A 15,059-nucleotide genomic window follows, 5' to 3' on the forward strand; every position below is an offset into this window, starting at 1 on the left:
AATTCCATTCGCCACTGTCCTACTCAGCTGACCAGTCCATTGCTATCCTCCTGCAGTTTATGTGGCTGTCCTCACTATTTACCACCTAACTAATTTTCATGTCATCAGTGAACTTCTCGATCATAGCACGTTACATTTAAGTCCAGTTCATTTAGATACACACAACAAACAGCCAGGTCACAGAAACATCCCTCTAGAATAATCACCTATGGGTGCAGGAACATGGTTCTTTGAGGTTTGTGACACAAAAAGGCAGGGCAGTTAAAAAGATGTTTAGCACACTCGCCTTCATTGCTCAGTACTTTGAGTATAGGAGTTGGGACGTCATGTTGAAGTTGTACAGTATGTTGGTGAGGCCTGTTCTGGAGCACTGTGTCCAGTTCTGGTCACCCAGTTATAGAAAGGATGTTATCAAGGTGGAGATGACTCAGAAGAGATTTACCAGGTTGTTGCTGGGCATGGAGGGTTTGAAAGGCTGGATAAGTTGTGACTTTTTTCATTCGAGTGTAGGAAGTTGAGAGGCGACGTGATTGAAGATTATAAAATAATGAGAGGTGTGGGAAAAGATCTGCCACCCTGCCTACACAATATAGCAGGCCCACACTGAACACAGGAGAGCAAACTTGGCCAAGCTATACCAGAAATGCCCAGAATGCCTCAGCAGTGACCAAGCAGGCTGACAAGCGAAACCAGACAGCACTCGCAGACAAGGGAATACACTTCCCAACACCCACTAACAATGCCACATCAACACAGCTGTCCCAACATCCCGAGGGCAGTCTCATAACACAGCAATACCAACGCCACCCAAAGAACAGACAGAGAGACACCATCATACCTTGCACCCAGGACAGGAACAATGGAATTCTCACCGACCCGCAAAGAGAGCTAGAATCTCCTGATCCCATCAAGAATTCATGGATTCTGTCAGGATGGTACATTGTATCGACAGTCAGGACATTCTTCCGATAACTGCTTCTCAATTATCACCATTATAACTGGATTACTTCCAAAGACATTGTACCTTTCCCCATTTCTAATCAACTTTATTGTACAAGATTATTATAAAACCTCGCTTCTTCCTCAGCTCGAGGAAGAGAACCCTTGATCTACCTGCACAGACCGTCAGTTCTGGGTCAGCCTCATCAATTTCTCTTCCAGCGATATTGCTTGTAATAAACAGCTTGTCAATTTCACCTGGTCTGTGTGGCCTCTGCTTTATTGGGCTAATTTCTCCAACAAGAGGTATAGGTAGAGTTGATGATACTTCTCTTTTCCCTAGGGTGGGGGTACAAGACTAGGGGGCACACTTTTAAGGTGAGAGGAGAAAGATGTAAAAAGATACAAGGTGCAACGTTTTTACACAGAGAGAGTAGTTTGTGTGTGGAATGAACATCTAGAGGAAGTGGTGGATGTGGGTACAGTTACAACATTTAAAAGACATTTGGATAAGTACATGAGTAGGAAAGGTTTAGAGGGATATGAGTCAGGAGCAGGTAGGTGGGGCTAGTTTAGTTTGGGAACATGGGCCAACACAGACTGGTTGGACTGAAGTGTCTGTGTCCATGCTGTGAGACCGTATGACTCTATGACTCTGCTACCATCCTCTGGTTACTGCCTCTCATCAGTTTTGGATCTAATATGCCACTTTGCATCAGATCTCACAGGCTCTTGTCGTCTCAGCTATTCTGTCAGTGTCATTGGGTCAAAATCCTGCGACTCCCCCCGCTATTGGAATACTATGGGTGAATGTACAACAGGGTCTACAATTTTGGGAAGGCAAATCAGGGCAGGACTTATACTGAATGGTAAGGTCCTGGGGAGTGTTGCTGAACAATGACACCTTGGAGTGCAGTTTCATAGCTCCTTGAAAGCTCACAGGTGGATAGGATAGTGAAGAAGGCGTTTGGTATACTTACCTTTCTTGATCAATGCATTGAGTATAGGAGTTGGGAGACTATGTTGTGGCTGTACAGGACATTGGTTAGGCCACTATTGGAATACTCTGTGTAATTCTGGTCTCCTGCTATAGAAAAGATGTTGCGAAACTTGAAAGGGTTCAGAAAAGATTTACAAGGATGTTGCCAGGGTTGGAGGGTTTGAGCTACAGGGAGAGGCTGAATGGACTGGGGTGTCATCGGCTGATGAGTGACCGTATAGAGATTTATAAAGTCACGAAGAGCATCGAAAGGATCTTTTTCCTAGGGTGGGGGAGTCCAAAACTAGAGGGGCATAGGTTTAAGGTGAGAGGGGAAAGATTTGACAGGGACCCAAGGGACAACATTTTCATGCAGAGAGTGGTGCATGTATGGAATGAGCTGCCAGAGGAAGTGGTGGAGGCTGGTACAATTACAGCATTTAAAAAAGCATTTGGAGGGGTATATGAATAGGAAGGGTTTAGGGGGATATGGGCCAAATGCTGGCAAATGGGGCTAGATTCATTCTGGATATCTGGTCAGCATGAACGAGGTGGGCTGAAGGGTCTGTTTCTGTGCTGTATATTTCTAAGTCTCTATGACTAGTCGATAGCCAGAACTTACATGTGACTCCAGGCCCTTGGAATGTGTTTGACACTTATTGGCCCTCTGGGCAATTAGAGATGGGCAATACATACTGATCCAGCCCACATCCCATGAATGAATAAGGGAAAAGGATAAACATGAGAGCCACGACTATTGAATATCTTGAGGAGAATGGATATTGGAAAAGACTGAGGTACATGGTTTAAGACAGAGATGAAGAGAATTTTTTTTTCTCTCTCAGACAATCATGAATTCTCTCCCCCAGAGAGCATTGGAGGCCTGATCACAAAATACCTTCAAGGCCCAATTAGACAGAGTTTTAATAAACAACAGATTTGATGGTCGTGGGTGAACAGGCAGAGAAGAGTGATCACAACCAGATCAGCAATGATCTTTATGAATGGTGGAGGAGGCTCAAAGGATCAAGTATAGGAGCTAGGAGCAGAAAGAGGCCATTCAGCCCCATGAGCCTGCTCTTCCATTCAATAAGATCATGGCTGATTTGATACATATGCGTGACTGCATACCCCCCAATAACCTTTCACCCTCATGCTTATCAAGAACCTACCGCTGAAAATGTGTTACTGGAAAAGCGCAGCAGGTCAGGCAGCATCCAAGGAACAGGAAATTCGATGTTTCGGGCATAAGCCATTCTTCAGGAAATGTCGAATTTCCTGTTCCTTGGATGCTGCCTGACCTGCTGCGCTTTTCCAGCAACACATTTTCAGCTCTGATCTCCAGCATCTGCAGTCCTCACTTTCTCCTCGAAGAACCTACCTGCCCCTACCTTAAGAAATATTCAAAGACTCTGTTGCCACTGCTTTTTCAGGATGAGAGTTCCACAGAGTCATGGCTCTCTGAGTGAAAAGAATTCCCTTCAACTCAGTCTTAAATGGATGGAGCTTTATTTTCAAACAGGAACCCTTAGTTCTTGACTCCCCTCTATGAAAGAACACTTTCACCACATCAACCCTGTCAAGACATCATGGGATCTTATTTATTTCAGTCAAGCCAGCTCTTACTATTCCTAATTCCAATGAATGCAAGCCCAGTCTGTCCAACTTTCCTCACAAGGCAACCCAGCCATTCAAGGGGTTAGTCTGGTAAACCCTCTCGGAACTGCTTCCCATGAATTTGCAACCTTCCTTAAATAAGAAGACCTGTACTCTCTATAATTGCTGCATACCCACTCTATTTTTGTACTCGATCCCCTCCACAAACAGTAGCATTCTGTTAGCAACTGTGATGTTCTATTAGAAACAGGAGCATTTCATTAAAAATTACCGTATATTTTTGTGTAAACGTTGAATTTTTTTAGGCTATTTTTAAAGGTTCAATTGATAGGGCCGACTATTACACTAGTTTTGAGGGGCCGAAATTCATGCTGCAGTTCGAAATACCGTATTATTAGCAGAAGTCGATTTGATCACTCAACTAATCTCGGGTAAATAACAAAAACACGACAAATTACATTAAAGGCCAGAAGAAGGTAATTACCGAATGAAAGCGAGAGGAACAAGAATGAATTACTGGTAGGAAATTTTATTTTTACATACCGGTATGAAAATTTCACATGTCAAAGATTTATTGAAATCCTGCAAAGTCACACTGTTCAACATCATCATTGCCTGGTATAGTGTCACACTTAAAATGAAATATTTATTAAATTCTGAATGTGTAAGCATCTTGTACTTTCCCTCCAAATTCTTCCATTTTCCTCCCATTTACTCTCGGATGTAATGAACCTCAGCAACATTAACAAATTTGACAAACAACTAAAGATATATGGAGCTAATATATCTCACTTTTAGTCAGATATAATGGCACAATTAAAATAATTAACTTTTTAACGATATTAACTTTTGGAACTATAGCGAACAAAGGACAATAAGCTCTGATGGACTTAGTATCAGTCTGAATGAATGAATGAATGAATGAATGAATCAAAGCATTCTGTGGTAAACCAAGTGGGCTAAGTAGACTCATGAATCACTGAATAGAGACGCAATACAGTAAACAAAGAACAATGAGTAGAGATACTGGTATGAATGAATGAATGCAATTTTGTTTAAGTGGGTTAATGGGAACATGCAATTTCCTTTGTAAGAGGTTTATAATGTGTTATAGTTGGGTCAACTTTTACACAAGCTGCTATTTATGGAAAATACAAGATTTCTTGGCCAAAAGTAAGGGGCCGACTTTTACATGAGGTTGACTTTTACACACGTATGCATGGTCGTAACTTTCTAATAGAAATCACAACATTCTGTTAGAAACAGTAACATTTCATTAGAAACAAGAAAATGTCAATAGAATTAGCAGCCTTCTATTAGAAATAATAACATTATCAGGAAAAGTGACATTATATTAGAAACAATAACATTCATAGAGCCATAGAGATGTACAGCACGGAAACAGACCTTTCGGTCCAACTTTTCAATGCTGACCTGATATCCCAACCCAATCTGGTCCCAGCTGCCAGCACCCGGCCCATATCCCTCCAAACCCTTCCTATTCATATACCCATCCAGATGCCTTTTAAATGTTGCAATTGTACCAGCCTCCACCACTTCCTCTGGCAGCTCATTCCATACGCGTACCACCCTCTGCGTAAAAACATTGGCTGTTAGGTCTCTTTTATATCTTTCCCCTCTCACCCTAAATCTATGCCCTCTAGTTCTAGACTCCCCTGCCCCGGGGAAAAGACTTTGTCTATTTATAAAGGGTCAGTTAGACGCGAAACGTCAGCTCTTTTCTCTCCTTACAGATGCTGCTAGACCTGCTGAGATTTTCCAGCATTTTCTATTTTGGTTTCAGATTCCAGCATCCGCAGTAATTTGCTTTTATACTTTGCCTATTTATCCTACCCATACCCCTCATGATTTTACAAACTGCTATAAGGTCACCCCTCAGCCTCTGAGGTTCCAGGGAAAACAGCCTTAGCCTATTCAACCTCTCCCTATAGCTCAAATCCTCCAAACCTAGCAACTTCCTTATAAATCTTTTCTGAACCATTCTACTAGAAACAGTAATAATCTATTAGAAATAATGACATTATCTTCGCAACAGTAACATTTTATTTTAAATAATAACATTCTGTTACAAATAGTAATGTTATATTTGAAACAATAACAATCAGTTATAACTAGCGAGCTACTTCAAGGGATGATAGTGTACAGGCAATGGCAAACATTTAAAAAATGCATGGTCGAACAGCAATAACCACTTATTCCTGTCCAGCACAAAAGCAAAATGGGTAAGAGGGTCAATCCATGTCTGACAAAGGAAATTAGAGGTAGTGTCTGATCCAAGGAAGAAGCACACAGATTGGCCAAGAAAAACAATAGGTCTCAGGATTGGGAACAGTTTAGAATTCAGCAAAGCAGGATCAAGGGATTGATGTAGAAGGGGAAAATACAATACAAAAATAAGCTTGAGGGAACACGAAGACTGGCATTAAGAGTTTCTATCAGTATGTGAAGAGAAAGAGATAGGGGACAAAGAAATGTCTGAGCAATTGAATATATATATTTCGGTTCTGTCTTCACAAAAGGGAACACAAATCAGATACCAGAAATGTTGGAGAACGTAAGATTTAGTGAGAGGGAGGAACTGAGGGAGATCAATATTAGTAGAGAAATGGTGTGGGAAAATATGATGGGATTGAAAGTAGATAAATCCCCAAAGCCTGATAGTCTACATCTCAGAAAGTGGCTCTCAAAATAACGGATGCATTGGTGGTCATTTTCCAGGATTTGATAGACTCCGGAATAGTCCCTGTAGATTGGAAGATAGCTAATGTCATTCCAATATTTAAAAAGGGAGATAGAAAGAAACCAGGTAATTATAGACCAGTGTCATGAAGTTGAAAGCTAATACAAAGTTAAAAATCACACAACACCAGGTTATATTCCAACAGGTTTAATTCAAAGCACACTAGCTTTCGGAGCGCCGCTCCTTCATCAGGCAGCGCTCCGAAAGCTAGTGTGCTTCCAATTAAATCTATTGGATTATAACCTGGCATTGTGTGATTTTTAACGTTGTACAACCCAGTCCAACACAGGCATCTCAAAATGAAGGCTAATGCTGTACCTTTAAGAGAGAGTGAAAGCTGCTTTGCACTGAGAGCTTGCAGGCACCTGACATGTAACTGACTAGCAGTCTCAGAGTGTATTGAGACTCAGACAAGTAACTGACTAGCAGTTACATGCTCAGTTACAGTCTCAGTGTACTGAGACTCAGACATGTAACTGACTAGCAGGCTCAGAGTGTACTGGAAAATTGAAAAAATGCAACATTTGGCTGTGAAACAAAGACCTGAGTTTTGGTTGTTATGTTTACAACCATTCAATTTTAACCAATCAGTTTAAATTATGCCCCAGGATACTAAACCCCAAGCAATTTTACATTTATTGTTTTGCCAACATTGAACCAATGAGACAATCCAATATTTGGGGTATAAAGAAACAGACATTTTGAGAGTTTGATTAGATTAGATTCCCTACAGTGTTGAAACGGGCCCTTCGGCCCAACAAGTCCACACCGACCCTCCGAAGAGCAACCCACCCAGACCCATTCCTCTACATTTACCACTGACTAATGCACTGAATACTACGGGTAATTTAGCATGGCCAATTCGCCTAACCTGCACATCTTTGGACTGTGGGAGGAAACCGGAGCACCTTGAGGAAACCCATGCAGCCACTGGGAGAATGTGCAAACTCCACACAGACACTCATCCGAGGCTGGAATTGAACCTGGGACCTTGGTGCTGTGAGGCAGCAGTGCTAACCACTGAGCCACCGTGCCGCCCCTAAAATCAGATTCTATCATGGTGGGATTTGAACCCAAGTCCCCAAAACATGAGCCGAGTTTCTGGATTAATAGTCTAGCAATAATACCACCGGGCCATACAGCCCTATATATTTGTGAGAGAGTTAGTGAGAGAGAACAACTGCTACTGTCAGAGTAACTGCCAGCAACAGACTCTCTATCAAAGGTAACTTTTTCGTATGAAACATCTTTGCAACAAAAGACCAAAGATGACCCAGACAGCAAGAGGAAGACATACACCAGAAATGACAGCAGCTGTCTGGTTTTGAAATTAAGTTGATGTAATTTTAGCATGAGTGGATATTGGAAGAGTGTATTGTTGTAGACGTTGGAGGCAGATAACAAGCATTTAAGAGAAAGGAGGCTTAGAGTTATGAATAGTTATTGTCTAGATTAGATTACTTACAGTGTGGAAACAGGCCGTTCGGCCCAACAAGTCCACACCGACCCGCCGAAGCGCAACCCACCCATACCCCTACATTTACCCCTTACCTAACACTAGGGGCAATTTAGCATGGCCAATTCACCTGATCCGCACATCTTTGGACTGTGGGAGGAAACCAGAGCACCCGGAGGAAACCCACGCAGACACGGGGAGAACGTGCAAACTCCACACAGTCAGTCGCCTGAGTCGGGAATTGAACCCGGGTCTCAGGCGCTGTGAGACAGCAGTGCTAACCACTGTGCCACCGTGCCGTCTAATGTTCACTTTTAGAGTTAAAGAATAAATTAATATTTTTTCTTTAAACAGTGGAATTTGAGAGGTCTCTGTCACTCATACTTTAACAGATCATGAGGCGAGGTGAGCTTTTCTGGGTGTTTGGTTTAATTAGCAGAGGAGTTAACCGCCATGTCTTAACACTAGTAAGTCTAACATTGGTGGTGAGGAAAATTCTTGAATCCATTATCAAGGACCTTATGGCGAAACATATAGAAAGCAGTGTCAGGGTCAGACAGAGTCAGTGTGGATTTATGAAGGGGAAATCATGCTTGACAAATCTGTTGGAACTCTATGAAGATGTAATGAGTAGAGTTGAAAGGGAGACCTAGTCAATGTGGTACATTTGGACTTTCAGAAAATGTTTGACAAAGTCCCACATAAGAGACTACTGTGCAAGATTACAGTGTATGGGATTGGGGAAAGTCTACTAGATAGCTAGGAAACCAGCTGGCAGAGGGAAAAAGACAAAGATTAGGAATTTATGGGTCCTTTTCAAATCTGCAGGCACTAACTAGTGGGGTGCCACAGGGATCAGTGCTTGGACCCCAACTATTCACAATTTGTAGTAATGATTTGGATGAGGGAACAAAATGCAACATGTCAAAGTTTGCAAATGGGTGGGAGGGTGAACTGTGACAAGGATGCAAAGATCCTTCAGCACGATCTGGATAGGTTGGGTGAGTGAGCAAACCATTGGCAGATGCAGTATAATTTGGATAAATGTGAGGTTATTCACTTTGAAAGCAGAAACAAGAGGGCGGATGACTACCTGAAAGGCTGCAAATTGGGAGGGGGAGTGTGCAGAGGGACCTGGGTGTCCTTGTGCACCAGTTGCTGAAGGTGAGCGTGCAGGAGAGCAGGTGGTAAAGAAGGTTTATAGGCCTTCATTGCGAGAGGATTCAAGTACAGAAGCCGGGAAGTGTTGCTGCAATTATACAGGGGCTTAGTAAGGCCACACCTAGAATATTGTGAGTAGTTTTGGTCTCCTCTTCTGAGGAAGGATGCTTTTGCTCCCCAGGGAGGGCAGTGAAGGTTTCCCAGGCTTATTCCAGGGGATGGCAGAACTGACGTATGAGGAGAGATTGACTAGGTTAGGATTGTTTTCACTGGAGTTCAGACGAGTGAGGGGGAATCTCATAGAGACTTAGAAAATTCTAACAGGGCTATATAGGATGTTCCCAATGGTGGGTGGGTCCAGTACCAGGGGGTCACAGTCTGAGGATTCAGGGTAGATCATTTAGGACAAAGAAGAGGAGACATTTCTTCACCAACAGAGTGGCGAGCCTGTGGAATTCATTACCACAGGAAGGAGTTGGTGCCAAAACATTCAACACATTCAAGAGGAAGCTAGATGTAACATTTGGGGAGAATGGGATGAAAGGTTATGGGGAGAAAGCAGGATTAGACTCTTGAATTGGTCGATCAGCCATGATCGTGATGAATGCCGGAGCAGGCTTGAAGGGCTGAACGGCCTCCTCCTGCTCCTTTCTTCAATGTTTCTAAATGGTAACATGTTATTAGAAATATTGACATTCCATTAGAATTAGTAACATTCTATTGGAATCAGCAAAATTCTATTAGAAACAGTGGCGTTCCATAAGCCTCACTAATTACTTTTAGAATATCAATGTTACGCAGAGCATGCATCTGTAATAGACACTGCCAAACCTCTGATCTGCACAGCTCTGCGATCTCCCACTGGTCAGATAATCAGCTTCTCTTTTATTCTTCCTGCCAAAATGGGGGCACTTTTGCAACTTGGTTTGCCACATCTGTGCCCACACGCACAGTCCGTGCTGCTCCTTTCTTGGCCTCCTCACGTCCACATCATGATCTAACGTTCCTGCCTATCTTTGCGCCTACCGTTTATATGCAAAGTGCAAAAGGCTGAAGCACTAGTTCTGGATCCTGTGGCACACCACTCATTGCATCTTGCCACCCAGAAAATGACCCACTTATATCAACTTGCTGCTTCGTGTTTACCAACAGGTAGCTAAAATTCGGTGTAACTGGGTCATAAATGGTCCACTTCTGCTCCAAAGTCCTAAATCCTGATCGTTTACTTATTAATGGCTTAGATGATCGCATAGAGAGAGAGAGAGAGAGAACTATCAAACTTGTTAATGTCTCAATGATTAGTGACATTTTAGCCAGTGTAGAATGTTCAGAGCAATTAACTGAGTGTATTAGGTGGGGTGAAATGTGTATTCATTGTGTAGAAAAGATGACATGCACAGTAAAATTCTAACTCTACTATAGATGGAATCCATGTCAAACATAATATCATGACCACACAAGGGTGGATCAACCCTTTAAGACCACAAAATGTAGGACTGAACTGCCCCATCCGTGATTCTTTCCTTCTGTGAGTTTCTGAGTTGCGAGCTGTGGGGAATGCGTGCTTGTTGAGCTTCCTTACTTGGCTGCAATTGTCCACGTTTCATAGTGAAACACGAACAGGCCACTCAGACCTCAGACTCCAACATCAGGCATCTTCACCTTACGCATCAGCTCAATCCTACTCCCTGCACGTCCTGCGAGTTTGCCAAAGGTGTGTGGCTCAGAGAGAAACTTGCATCTGATGCCCTTGCAGACGGCAGAGGTTGCATGCTTGTATGGAGCCTTGGTGAGTTGCTGCAGTACACCATACTGTGGCACAATGGCTCAGGGTGGCACGGTGGCTCAGTGGTTAGCACTGCTGCCTCACAGCGTCTTAGGCCCAGGTTCGACTCCCATCTCGGGCAATTGTTTGTGTGGAGTTTGAACATTCTCTCTGTGTCTGTGTCGATTTCCTCCCACGGTCTAAAGGGTGGGTTGGCCATGCTAAATTGTCCCATAATGTTAGATGCATTAGTCAGGGTAGGGGAATGGGTCTGGGTGGGTTACTCTTTGGAGGGTGTGGACTTGCTGGACTAAATGGCCTGTTCCATACTGTAGGGAATCTAAGCAAATCATATAGACAGTACACACTGCTGCTCCTGAGTGTCAGTGGTGGGGGGAGTGGATGTGATGCCAGTCGATTGGGCTGCTTGGTCCCTGGATGGTGTCAAGCTTTTTGAGTGTTGTTGGAGCTGCCCCCATCCAGGGGCAAATGGGGAGTATTCCCTCACACTCCTGAGTTGTGCCTTGTCGCTAGCGGACTGGCTTTGGGGAGTCAGGAGGTGAGTTACTCCCCGCAGTATTCCAAGCCTCCGATCTGCTCTTATAGCCACAGTGATTATACAATGAGCCCAGTTGGTACAATGGTAACCCCCTACGATGTTAATAATGGGGGACTTCGGTGATGGCAATACCATTGAGTGTCAAGGGGGTGATGGTTTGATTCTCTCTCTTGTTGGAGATGATCATTGCTTGGCATTTGTGTGTGATGTGAATGTTAATTATCACACTTTGAGTACCGAGAGCAATTCAAAACACCTTAACGAGGACATTTCCCTAGGACAGAGTGCAGTGTAGATTCTGAAAATTGTTGTTTTGACTCCATGGATTAAATTACAAGGGAAACCTGACAAAATGGTCATCAACCTATAACTTCAACTTTGTTTTGCTCTCCCCAGTGCTGCCCGACCTGCTGAATTTTTCCAGCACTCTTAATTTTATTACACAAACTACACAAAATGGATTATGCTTCTGGCAATTTAGAACATTAAGCATCGAATTGAGTAAACTTGTCTATCTGTTAATGTGTGTCTGTGTGTACACATGCAAGCGTGTTTGTGTGTATATCTCTCTCTGTTACTGTATCTCTCTGTTACTGTGTGTGTATATGTGTGCGTCTGTTACTGTGTGTTTGTTTCTGACTCTCTGTTGCTGTGTGCATGTTTGTGTTATTGTGTGTGCGCCTGTGTGTATCTATGTTACTGTGTCTGTCTCTCTGCTACTGTGTATATCTGTAACTGTGTGTGTGTCTGTCATTGTGTGCCTCAGTTAGTGTGTGTGTATATCTCTGTAACCGTGTGTGTCTCTCTCTGTTGCTGTGGTATCTCTGTAAATGTGTGTATCTCTCTCTGTTATTATGCATGTGTCTCCGTTACTGTGTGTGTATGTTCATGTATGTGGCTCTGTTATTATGTGTGTGTCTATTACTCTGTGTAACTGAGTATCTCTCTGTTACTCTATGTGAGCAAGTCTGAGTGTCTCTCTGTTACTCAGTATGTATCTCTGTTACTGTGATTGTCTTAGTGTCTCTCTGTTACTCTGTGTATGTATGCATGTGTATTTGAATGTGTCTCTGTCTGAATGACTCTCTCCATTACTGTACATGTCTCAAAGTCTTTCTGGTGGTATCTGTTGGTCTGTGTGTATGTGTGCCTAATTCACTGTAGGTGTGTGTCTGTGTCTGTGTGTATCTCTCTGTTAGTGCGTGTGTGTGTGTGTATCTGAGTGTCTCTGTTACTGTGTGTGTCTCAGTGTCTCTCTGACTGTGTCTGTGGGGGTATGTATGTGTGTCTCTGTCACTGGGTGCGTGGGTGTGTCTGTATCTCTATGTTATTCTGTGTGCGTGTCTGAGTGTCTCTCTGTTAGCTTGTGTTTGTCTGTGTTTCCATGTTATGCTCTTTGTGCATGTCGCTCTGTTATTCTGAGTACATGCATGTGTGTGATTCCCTGTTAGTGTGTGTGTGTGTGTGTGTGTGTGTGTGTATGTGCGCGGGTGCGCTTCTCTGGATTGAGGATTCAGATTATCATCACAATCTCATGGTATAGCAGAGTAGATTTGATGGGCTGAATGGCCTATTTCTGCACCTTTGTCTGATGGCCTTGTTGCCTTGCTTGTCTGTAAGTGCATCTGTGACCTTGACTAACACACAGATCACCCCTGATTTCCCCCCCCCAAAACCCATTCAAATGAGAGCGCTGACCTGCTGGACTGTTCTCGATGCAGAGGAAGACCAGCAGGAGGTAGACTAGGAACATCTCTCCAGCTGTTAATGCTCTGTGAGGCGCCACATTTTCAATTGGTAGAGGAGGAAGGGACCTGAACCAGAGCAGGACAAGAAAAGGCAACATAACCTTAAAGAGACATCTCGTTAGATGGATGAGAGGGATTGCTATCGGGGGAGGACCAGTCGCTGTGATGTTACCCCCCACCCTCTCCACGTCCATTCCACACCATGACCTCATAATCACCAGCTAGCGTCATAATCATCATCCCACCAATAGGGGCCCAGAGTGACCCCTGCACCAGGTATAATAGGTCAATGGCAATTGGTACTGTCACAAAACACTACAGCGGGACATGCAATGACGATTGAGCATAGAGTCATAGAGATGTACAGCACGGAAACACACCCTTCGGTCCAACTCGTCCATGCCAACCAGATATCCTCAACTAATCTACCCCCACTTGCCATCATTCGGCCCTTATCCCTCTAAACCCTTCCTATTCATATACCCATCCAGGTGCCTTTTAAATGCTGTAATTGTGTCAGCCTCCACTACTTCCTCATCTCTTCGTGCACCACCCTCTGTGTGAATAAGTTGCCCCTCAGGTCCCTTTTAAATCTTTCCCCTCTCACCTTAAGCTTATGCCTTCTGGGCTCCCCTACCCTGGGGAAAACACCCTATCCATGCGCCTCATGTAGATTGGATCAACTGGATGACTGCTGGATGATGGTGCCTCCTGCGATGTAGATCGTTGGGCCACGTCATGTCAGGAGAGGTGCACCTGTCCCACAGATTTGGCCCATTTCTGAACATCTAGTCCAGAAAATTGCTGACCTGTGTTGCTGTGTACTATTTGACACTTGCTTCCACCAGGATTTCACTGGCTCACACCAGGGTACACTGAGGTATGATGACTCACATTGGAATTTCACAGATTCTCACTGGGATACACAGGTTCCCACTGGCATGCATTTGTTCAGACTGGGATTTCACTGGCTCACACTGGGATGCACGGACTCAGAGTGGGATATGCTGACTGTCACACTGACTCCCACTGAGATTTCGCTGGCTCACACTGGGATATACTGATCCACACTGGAGTGCACAGATTACACTGGCTCACACTGGAGTATGATACATGCTGGGATACACAGACTCATACTGGGCACACCAACTCACACTGGAGTATACTGGCTCACACTGGGGTACACTGACCCACACTGGTGAACACTGACCCATACAGGAATACACTGACCCCCACTGAGGTACACTGACCCACACTGGGGTACACTGACCTACAGTGGGACACATTGACCCCCACTGAGATACACTGATCCACACTGGGAAACACTGACCCACACTGGGGAACACTGACCCACACTGGGGAACACTGACCCAAACTGGCACACACTGACCCACACTGGGGAACATTGACCCACACTGGGAAACACTGACCCACACTGGGAAACACTGACCCACACTGGGGTACACTGGGGAACATTGACACACACTGGGATACACTAACCCACACTGGGGTGCACTGACCCACACTGGGGAACACTGACCCACACTGGGGAACACTGACCCACACTGGGATACACTAACTCACACTGGGGAACACTGACTCACACTGGGGAATACTGACCTACACTGGGGAATACTGACCTACACTGGGGTGCACTGACACATACTGGGGAACACTGATTCATGCAGAAGTGCACTGACACACACTAGGACACATTGACATGCATTGGGGTGCATGACCCACACTGGGGTACACTAACACACACTGGGGAACACTGACCCACACCGGAGACACACTGACCCACACTGTGGGCACACTAACACACGGGGGTGACTGACCCACACTGGGGTACACTGACCCACACTATGGGCACACTGACCCACACTGTGGATACATGGGCCCACACTGGGGTACACTGACCCACACTGTGGGCACACTGACACACGGGGGTGACTGACCCACACTGGGACACACTGACCCACACTGTGGGCACACTGACACACAGAGGTGACTGACCCACACTGGGGACACTCTGACCCACACTGTGGGCACACTAACACACGGGGGTGACTGA

General features: G+C 44.5%; 1 protein-coding gene across 1 annotated transcript in view; it reads right to left on the bottom strand.

Moving 5' to 3' along the window:
* Nucleotides 1-15,059, bottom strand: part of LOC132835209 (serine protease 55-like) — a 42,537-nt gene that overhangs the window by 27,022 nt on the left and 456 nt on the right. The window contains exon 2 of the mRNA XM_060854573.1: nucleotides 12,936-13,051. Coding sequence (XP_060710556.1) covers nucleotides 12,936-12,990 — 55 coding nt within the window. The 5' untranslated portion in view covers nucleotides 12,991-13,051. The remainder of the gene's footprint in view (nucleotides 1-12,935; nucleotides 13,052-15,059) is intronic.

This window comes from Hemiscyllium ocellatum, chromosome 44 (assembly GCF_020745735.1).
Source record: "Hemiscyllium ocellatum isolate sHemOce1 chromosome 44, sHemOce1.pat.X.cur, whole genome shotgun sequence".
NCBI lineage: Eukaryota > Metazoa > Chordata > Chondrichthyes > Orectolobiformes > Hemiscylliidae > Hemiscyllium > Hemiscyllium ocellatum.